Source organism: Meleagris gallopavo, chromosome 5, assembly GCF_000146605.3.
Source record: "Meleagris gallopavo isolate NT-WF06-2002-E0010 breed Aviagen turkey brand Nicholas breeding stock chromosome 5, Turkey_5.1, whole genome shotgun sequence".
In the NCBI taxonomy this organism is placed as follows: domain Eukaryota; kingdom Metazoa; phylum Chordata; class Aves; order Galliformes; family Phasianidae; genus Meleagris; species Meleagris gallopavo.
In genome coordinates this window covers 57,526,049-57,535,587 of record NC_015015.2, presented here as the reverse complement: position 1 = coordinate 57,535,587, position 9,539 = coordinate 57,526,049, and the positions used below count along the sequence as shown (strand labels likewise).

At 48.7% G+C, this 9,539-nt stretch overlaps 1 protein-coding gene across 2 annotated transcripts in view; it reads left to right on the top strand.

Annotated features, from left to right (window-relative positions):
- The first annotated feature begins 6 nt into the window (after window positions 1–6).
- Window positions 7–9,539, top strand: part of TXNDC16 (thioredoxin domain containing 16) — a 43,426-nt gene continuing 33,893 nt past the window's right edge. Inside the window, exons 1-6 of one of the 2 annotated variants that reach the window (XM_010712158.3) lie at window positions 7–526; window positions 632–798; window positions 5,236–5,439; window positions 6,676–6,758; window positions 7,807–7,880; window positions 9,304–9,378. In XM_010712158.3, the coding sequence (XP_010710460.1) occupies window positions 5,271–5,439; window positions 6,676–6,758; window positions 7,807–7,880; window positions 9,304–9,378 (401 nt within the window). In that variant the 5' untranslated portion in view covers window positions 7–526; window positions 632–798; window positions 5,236–5,270. Of the gene's footprint in view, window positions 799–5,235; window positions 5,440–6,675; window positions 6,759–7,806; window positions 7,881–9,303; window positions 9,379–9,539 lie in introns of both variants that reach the window. The other variant, XM_019616031.2, reaches the window with a different exon arrangement.

The following is a 9,539-nucleotide window of genomic DNA, read 5'->3' as shown; positions in this document are numbered from 1 at the left end:
GGGTGGCGGCGCTGACGGGGGCGGGACGAAGCTCCCCTCAGCGCCACGGCTCGGCGGTTCTGAGGGTCCCCGCAGGGCAGGGCGGGGGGTCTAGCGTCGTTCGGGGCCCAGTGGGTTTTGCGGTTCCCGTAGCGGCAGGGCCGTTGCCCCGGCAGCTCTCGGGTCCCCACAGCCGCAGCCACAGCTCTGACGTCTAGTTAGGGGCAGAAGGCCTGGCAGCTCAGGAGCCGATCCTCCCCCTGCGTGGGGCTGGGGGCAGCGCTGCTGTAGGCCTCTGTTAGAAATCCCTGCTGTTGTAAGGGAGGACTGGAGGCCTTGACCTTTATTTTGCCACAGCAGGGCCAGCAGAGAGATCCCTGTAGGTATTGCGGTGGGTCTGAGCCTCTGCAGCAGATGTGCGTGGGGAAGGGCTGCTGCTGTAGGCACAGGTTGGGTCTCCTGTGCTGTGGGAGTGTTTGGATGTAGGTCAGGGATCCTCTATTCTTTTTCTATGCAGACATCCCTATGCTATAGACACGGCCAGCAGGTGGGTAGCTTAGAGATTCCCCTCAGGACCAGAAGATCTCAATTCAGGGCTCTGAGATCACTGGAAGGTTCAGACCGGCACAACTTTATTTCAAATATCCCATAGGCAAAGTGTAGGACGGGGCTGCCTGCAGGTTCTTGTGGCACACAGCCAGGCCACAAACCGTGCGGGACTGCGGGAGCCTCCAGGAGTCCTTCACACGTGGTGCTCTGCTAGCAGCTGAGGACGAGGGACGAGCACTTCAGCCTGCTGCTGGAAGCAGTGCCCGCCAGGTACGTGACATCCCTAAGCCATCTTACAGGCAGCTCAGCAGTAACATCTACCTGCACAGTGCCAGCCGTGGGAGGAAGGTCCTCGGGGACAAGCTGGGCAGAGACACCTGGTGCAGGCGTGGACTGTCAGTTGTGCACCAGCAGTGCAGACTTTCTCTCCTTTTGTGGGCAGAGGGGTGAGGCTGCTTTGGCTGCTGGATCAGCAAATAAGGAGTTCCAGGGTGCTGGGAAGTGGGATCTGAAAGTGAAAATGAAAGTGAAACTCAGGGAAGTGGCTGAATGCCCCTTTCCAGGGTGCTCTGCAGGAAAGGAGGCTAAGCCCCAGCAGGGAGGCAGCATGAGTGCATCACAGAGAGAAATCCAGTAAGGCAAAGCACACTGTGCAACAGGCAAGGATTATTTTGCTGTAAATGTGTTTTCCATCCCTATTGAAGACCCTTGAGAAATCAGAAGATTCCTTGTGCCAAAAGATGCAGCTCCTGTAGCTCACAATAGGCTGCCCTATGGGCCCCCTTTATTCAAGCCCCGTACCTTAAATGCCTGCACCAGGGCCTCTGTCCTGCCCAGGTCTTGTGCCTGCCTGATGTGAGGTCCAAGAGCTCAGCATGTCTGGTTTGTGCATCACAGAGTAGGGGAAAGGCAGCGGCACAAAGAGATACTGGGGGAAGTGTTACTGTGGGAGAGGAGCTGTTATCACATGACTTAATGTGCCAGATGTGCCTCCAGTCACATGAGCTGTCCTGGCGCTGCTTTGTGCAGCAGATTGATTACATAGCAGTCTGCAAGGTCCTTAAAATGCTGTTTGTAAAAAGTGTAACTGTCTGTGCACAAAAAGCCTGTCAGCCCTGAGGCTTGAAAGTGTTTGTGGATAAATACTGGAGGAATACTGTTGCAATTAGGCTCTTGCTTCTCTCTGGATGCAGCACATGGGTCTGCTTTCAACTCCTAGCATTAGTTACACAGGTTGGGATGCTTTTTGATATGCTCATTGTAAAAATAAACATCTTTCTGGGGTTGAAGGGGCAAACCCGTGACAGCATGTGATGAGAGAATGCTGCAGTGATCAGAATTAGCCAGGATGGGAACATCACCTGCCTTCTCCTGGTCACAGGCCCCAACACGGGGCCTCCTTCACAGACTGATGTGCAGAAGGGGCAGGTGGAATTGGCCAGCAGTTCATTTCCATGGCACGGGTGAGCACGGCCCCACTCACAGAATCACAGACGTCGGGGATTGGAAGGGACCTCAGAAGATCATCTAGTCCAATCTCCTGCCCGTGCAGGAACACCTGGATTAGGTCCCACAGGAAGGCGTCCAGGCAGGTCAAAGAGCTTGTCCTCAGAAATGTTGAGGGAGGCTGACTGATAAGCAATTTATTCCAGCAAAACTATGTACTGATAATTAACTTTAGGGTTGTCATCAGAGGTAAGGGGATCCCAGCCCATGGTTACCACTGCAGGAATCCCGAGCAAAATCAATGTGGCACAAGCAGTTTATTCCAGTGTGGCTCTGGTGTATTTACTCTTATTTTAGGTCATCTGCAGTGGCCCTAACCATTTCACCTGGCTTTGTCTAGAAGGCATGACAGTGAAAACACAAAGCAGGCCTTGCACATTGGCTGCGATGTGCTAGCCTGCCCCAAGGCCTGTGGGTTTGAGGGCTTCCCACAAGTGACACAGATCCCTTCCTTGAATGATAGCAGCCAGAGCAAGGCTGCAACTTGTCCCAGCTGCCTGTGGTTGTCAAGAGGTTTTCCACTGTTAGGATTTTTAGCTGTAGCCTGTTCCCTAGATCCTTCTGGGTTCTTGGTGAGATCCTTTCCCTTGGAGTCACTCCGGTAACGAGGGCCAGTTAACACATCCCTGGTATTTTCACACATCCCTGGTAATCCTGCAGGTGTCTGCTGGAGGGAGTTTGGACTGTTTCCAAGCTTATGGTGTTAATCTTCCCTCATTGGAAAAGAAGTGGCACTCCTGTACCCAGTCAGCACATGGCTCACTGCATAGCAGTCTTTCCAATGGCATTGCACATTGCCTCTCTGAGCCTGTGTGAAGTTCAGTGCAGGAAGAATGCAACTGGGGAAGCTCTCAGAGACCTCTGCCCTGAGGCTGCACTAGATCTATCTAAACTGTTCTTTGGCCAAGCTGTTCTTGATATCCTCCTCACAGGTGGTTCTCTCTTTCCTTTATGAGCAATTCCAGCACTCTACCACGAAGCTTTGGGTGTTTTGTAGACAGCTTTTCATCCCCTGGTGCTGTTGGTCCTGAATTGAGTCTGCTTTATGGTTGGGCATATTTGGGCTTTATTTTGACTCCAGAGAAGTATTTGAGTCTTCAGACTTGCCAGGAAACCCTTAAGGCAGGTTTTACCAAATGTTGGTGGGAAGGCCGAGCTGGCCAGGGACTGCACCTCTAGGGCAGGGACAGGCCTGGCTTTAGAGTAAGCAAGGCAAGAGGGGCCTTACGTGTGATTTTGGGACAAAATGGGAAATGGCAAGAGGAGGAGGACAGGATGTGAGGATATGAGGGATATAATCACTGCCAGATTTCTAGCTGGGCGGGTAGAGGCTGTTGTCATACTGAGGCTGAAGGAACAGTCAGTAGACTGACAACAAATTCTTCTCCTGTGAGGAGATGTGTTTTCAGTGGTTACCAGCTTGGACACATTTATGGGGCATGATTTACACAGGGAGGAGAAAATCCCAAATCCAGGTGCATCCAGTCTCTCCCAAACATGGGTGATAAATCTTGACTTTTGCTCCCTCCACTGAGTGCTTTTGAAGTTCCTGTTTACATCTGGGAGAGTTGCACACTGTGGAACCAGAGGCTGGGCTGGGAGAGCCTGAGGGCTAGGGCCTGCAGAACTCAGCAAGAGCTCAGAAAAGAGGATGAGGAGATCAGGGCTGGGAAGAAATTAGAGTTGTGTCTTAAACTGCAAGCATCCTCCTCCAGGTATCAAGCTGCAACGTACTGGAATCGTTGTGGGCTGCTCCTCTGGCTTTGCCTCCTTGGTAGAAAACTTTCCCATTTGACCTGGGCTGGTTCCTACACGCCAGGATTGAGTTTATTTTTCCATCCTGCTGTAGCCAAATTTGTCATTCAGTAAACATCCCCCCATCCCCTTGATCTCTGTCCCCTCTGTAAGCCAGATGAACAGATGGGAGGGCAAAGAACCAGAAGCGCCTGGCACATCCCGAAGTAGGAGGGAGAGGACTGGAGACTTTCAGATGAAAAGATTTCATTCCTTTCTCAGCTGTCTTTGTTCCTTTGTGCCGTTAAGGCCTTATCCGAACACCTCATATACAAGAGTGAGAGAGAAGGAGGCCTTTGAAGGTGGAGCATGCCTTGCTTTCGCTGCCTGCTCTTGGAGCAAGGCAGAGGGACTTTGCTTGCTTGTTTTTGAGCATCTGACTTTGAGTTCTTAACAGAGCAGCAATAACAAGCTTACAGCATCTGACGCAGCACTGGAAGGAATAATAGCCCGTGTACACAGGGACATTTGTTAAGGAAAACAGCTGCAGCTCATAATGCAAAGCAAACAGCTTCTTCAAGGCTTGAATTCCAGCTTTGTCTCATTGTTGACCAGGAACCAGCCTTGCTCTAGCATGCTCAACAGCAAAGATGGGTACCCAAAGAGCAGGCTGCAAGAGAGCTTGGTATTAAACTGGGGAATTAAGTGGCAAGAAGTTGTTTTTTCATCCTGTAGTCAGAGCTTGTGTCCATATCTCTGCATAACCCTTTAATCCAAGTAGGAGGAATTACACAGCTGTGGCAAGGCACCTTGGGGAATGCTGCTGGTGAAGCCTGGCAGCAGGCTTGCACACTTGGTTTTTGCTTCATTCTCCGAGGCTTCTCACAACTTTTCTTGGCTTTCCTCCCAGACATCTCCACGTGGAATCCTGGAGTGGGAGGGAGGCTGCCAGGCCTGTCCTGCAGCCTGGCATGTGTCATAGATTTTGCTCCAGAAAAAAGTAAGGAGGGATTGGGCAAGACATGACACGGAGCAGTCTGGACAAACTCCTCTCCCATTTGGTTTAGCTGGAACCTTAACTGCACAGAGATGGGGCAGACACTGGGAGAGTGTATAATACCATCACTGTTCTCTTTATTTGTAATTTCTGCTTGACCCAAAATGAAAAAAACGGGAAAGAAGAAAAATAACCCTAAACAGAAAGCACTGAGGGTCCATGCACTTGCAGATACCGCTGCAAGGAAGGGGAATGCCCTTTTGCTGTCATCTTCATGGCTGTGTCAGTCACCTGCTGTTCTTGCAATTAGTTCATGACTTTCTCCAGCCGTTTGTGCAGCTGCCATGTTTGTAAATTACATTCATGCTCCACCTATCTGAACAGAGAACATTCATATACATGTTGACATATATGTTATGTGTGTGCACATATATATATATTTATGTTTTGTTTATCTGTTTGTTTTCCAGTTGTGGCTCTTCTATGCCTGTAACTGATAATAACCATGTCAGCTCAGGAGGACAGATGGGTTTCTTCCTTCTCTTTCCTGCTCTTCTGTGCTGTCTCCATTCCAATGCTGGGATGTGCAAGTCTGCTACAGGAGTTGAGCCCCCACGAGTATTTCAGTGGCTTGCAAGCTAGCAAGGCTTCCCTGGCTTATTTCAGCCATACTGGTATGTATTCAATAGCATGCATTTACGTGAGCCTGGGTTTTCAGAAAAGACTCATGTCAGAGTGTGTGTGAGAGTAAAATAATGAAGGGTCAATTCCTGACATTTTTAAATGCAAAACTATTTTGAGGAGCTGACAAACTTAGCTGGCAAATCTGTGTTTTCATAGCTCCTGAGTAGTCCTTGTAAACAGGTTTCTGGGGGTGAGATCTTTCCTGGTTGTGTCCCTAGACACACTCTTTCAAGCCTTTTCATTAATTTTCCAGATGCCCTGTAAGGAGCTACTCCCTGAAATGGGCTGTACTTCTTTTCCAGAGCACCTCCCAGAGTAATTACAAGGAGATCTATCACTTTGCCTTTCTTGTTCTGCTTCTCCGTGGTCCCCAAGTGTGGTTTTCCAGAGACCTAGATGTGGGCTGAGACACCAACACAGCTCCCACATCAGTACTGAGGGGCTGGCTGGGTGTGTCAGAAAGGAAAGAGCCTGCAGGCATTCATGCTACTGCCCACAGTTAGTTTTGCTTCTGTAAACACCTTACTCTGAGTAAGAGCAAGGCCACATAATGTGAGTGCTGTACCATTGCATGGCAGGAGGATACTCTTGAGGACTCTGTGAGGACTCGCTGCCCAGCAGAACGATGCCCATCTAACAAAACCACTTCCAGTCCCTCTCTCCCCCACCCAGCTCCCAGTCAAATCCCTTCACACACCTCTACCTTCAGCATGCTGCAGCTCCTTATCTGTTCCTGCTCAGGCCTTCGCGAATGTCCTGATGGTGTTTGCTTGGGGACTTCAGCATGCTGTTACCATGCCAGAGCACAGACTTTACCCTGCAGGCAGTAACAGGGGACATGAGCAGTTACTACTGGCACCTGCAAAAGCCTGCATGCAGCATCCTTGAGCGTCATCACTGCTGCTCAGTGCAGCCATAGTGCTTTGCAGTGTTTCCTGCAGCACAGATCAAAGGATGTCATGCTGCTGAGGGAGCTCTGGCATCTTGGAATGTCATAGTGGCTTGGAGGACTGAAATCCATCTGAATTTAAAGATCATTCATAAAGGATAGCTACATTGATGCCCATCCTTCCCCTTGTCACAGGCAGACTGTGATCCTGGTCTGACCAGGGAGTGAAATACTCCCAGAAAGGCTAGCATTGCCAGAGAGAAAAGGGTTGTTCTGCTCTTCTGCTTCCTTGTCTGTAATGGGAAGGGACTACAACCAGCTTTTTTTGGTGTTTCAGTTTCTGCTGGTGCCCAGCCCTTCTTGGAACAGATTGAAAACTCGGTTGAGGCTCTGCACGACTATGGCATTTCAGTGGTGAAGGTAAATGAGAACAAGGAGTGGGACAGAGTATTTCTGCAGGGATGACTGTGGGGTTGACAGAAATTGTCTGCACCTACCTTGGGTGATGGAAAGTAGGGGGACCCCACACGAAAGTGGGTTCTGGCTGCAGCAAAGCCTCCAATTTTTTCTCTTGCCCTGGCCAGTAGTAACTACACCACACAGCTATGAATCAAAAGCATCACACCTTCTTCGTGCGGGTCGTGTCACACCTTCTGTCTGTGGGACAGGGGCAGATTCCTTTGTCTGAGGAAGACTTTATGTTGTCCACGCTCCAAACAGAGCTTTGATGCATTCATGGATGTGAGGGATTCTCAGATTTTTCTTGAAAATTGGCCTTTGCTGTGGGAAGCCTCATGTATCAAGCGTAGCTGGCTTGTCTAATCTGATTTCCCAAGTATGTTATGTGTGATGTTGCCTGATTATTGCTGTGTACCTTAAACATGGTACAGGGAAGAGTATGATCCCTGTGTTACACAAGAGAGCCTGCTGATTCACCCAGAGTATGAGACCTGCACAACTCAATCTTGCTTGTGAACTAGGAGAGAAAAAGCTTGAGCTATGAAGAGTGTTGAATGGGATCAGATCACTTCCTTTCCATACAATGCAGTAAATGCTAAACAGATTTTTTTTAGTGAAACCTTATGCAGATTTAGGAGAGTGAGCTATAAATGTGGGCAAGTACAGTTAGATTTTGTAAGAAGTATTTTTATATGTGTGTGTGTGTGTATTTCATTGCCTCCAGGTACAAACTGAGTTCAATAAGCAAGCAGTGGTCCGTCCCTTTGAATGTACTTGGCAGATCACAAGATCTCTTAATACTGACCCAAATTAAGGGCTGAGGAACTGAAATACAAATTCCAGTCCACACCACTGGACTCTGTTCATCTTACTGTGTGATTGTATTTTCTATCCCAGGCAGGTTTGAAAAGGCTAGTACTTACATTCTGGAATGGGAGAAAGCTGTGGTGCTATATGTTTGTCATCATTTGTGGAGATGAGTGGCTGATGACATACTTTCAATGTCTAGGTCAAGTGTCCCAAAGAGGATGTCTCAAGATACTGTGGAAAAGAGAATGCACTAAGGAAAGCCTACCTGTTCAGGTAAGATGTCTGACCTCCACACTGTGATTGCTTTTAAGTACAAAGGTTTGGATGAAATGCTGTCAGGGAGTAGAAATGTCTGCATAGGAAGAGAAGAGCCATGAGGATAGCAGTGGCATAGAGAGTTCAGGAAAACGTCTATAAGTATCATAGAGTCTCAGAATGGTTGGGTTGGAAGGAACTTTAAAACTCACCCAGCTCCAACCCCTGCCATGGGCTGATTGCCACCCACCAGATCAGGCTGCCCTGGGCCCCATCCAGCTGGCTTTGAATGCCTCCAGAGATTGGACACCCACAGCTTCCCTGGGCAGCTGTGCCAGGGCTTCACCTCCCTCTGAGTAAAAAGTTTCCCCCTAACATTCAATTTAAATCCCTCTTAAAAGAGAGGTTTAAAACCATTCCCCCTTGTCCTATTGCTAACTGCCTGTGTAAAAAGACAGTCTCCCTTTTGTTTATAAGCTCTCCTTAAGTACTGGAAGGCTGCAGTGAGGTCTCCCCAGAGCCTTCTCTTCTCCAGGCTGAACAAGCCCAGCTCCTTCAGCCTTTCTTCATAGGAGAGGTGTTCTAGCCTTCTGAGTACCTTTGTGGCTCACCTCTGGACCCTCTCCAACAGCTCCATGTCTTTGCTGTGCTGGGAGCTCCAGGCCTGGATGTACTCAAGATGGGGCTTCACAAGGGCAGAGCAGAGGGGCACAATCCCCTCCCTGCCCTGCTGCCACCTCTCTTCTGATGCAGCTCAGGATGCAGTTGGCCTTCCAGGCAGCAGGCGCACACTGCTGGCTCTTGTCCAGCTTCTCATCCACCAGAACCTCCAAGTCCTTCTCCACAGAGCTGCTCTCAATGAGTTCTTTTCCCAGTTTGTAAACATATCTGGAATTGAAAGTTTCCCTAGAAGGTCCAAAACACGGATATTGGATGCTTTGTCTTCATTATGAAATTCCATTTCCTGCCCTGTGTTCTTTTTTAGCAGCACATACCTGTTCTGTTACAAGAAACAACCAGAGAAATCTTCTGTCAAGTGTTCTATCCTGGGGACTCCCACCACCAAGTCCCTCAGGGCTACATTCAGTGTGCTAAATTTTAGATCTAGTCCAAGAAATAAACATTCTTTGGTGCTCTTCCCATTGATGTGATTAGTTCATCTACCTTAGGTGGAAATGTTTAGCTCTTGATCCCTCTACGGATTGTGAGCTGGAAGCTTTCCATATACCAGGTAGGGGGCTTTTTCAAACCTGATGTGCTCAGTTCTCATTGATGGTTGTACATGACAGAGGAGGAGCAGGTCCTAGGAAGTGCCCAAGTTCAGTCCTGACTTTTTTTTCCCAGCAGATATCAGGGGTTGTTCTACACAGCAGAAATGAGTTTAGTATGTATAGCTAATCCTTCGTGGTTTCTTTGGTGACACTCTTTCTTCCCTCCCCAGAGGCAACGTTCTGATCAGAGAATTCCCTACTGATGCCTTGTTTGATGTGAACTCCATTGTTGCTAATGTTCTTTTGTAAGTACAGACCAGATTGATCTCTGTGAAATCATTTACTGCTTATTTTTACTTGTGGATAGGAAGTTCTGCATAAATAGAAACTCCACATATTCCTGAGGCTGCTTTCAGCCAAGCAGAAGGCTTGGCTTTTCACTTTGGTCTGGTTTGGCCCTGTTAAA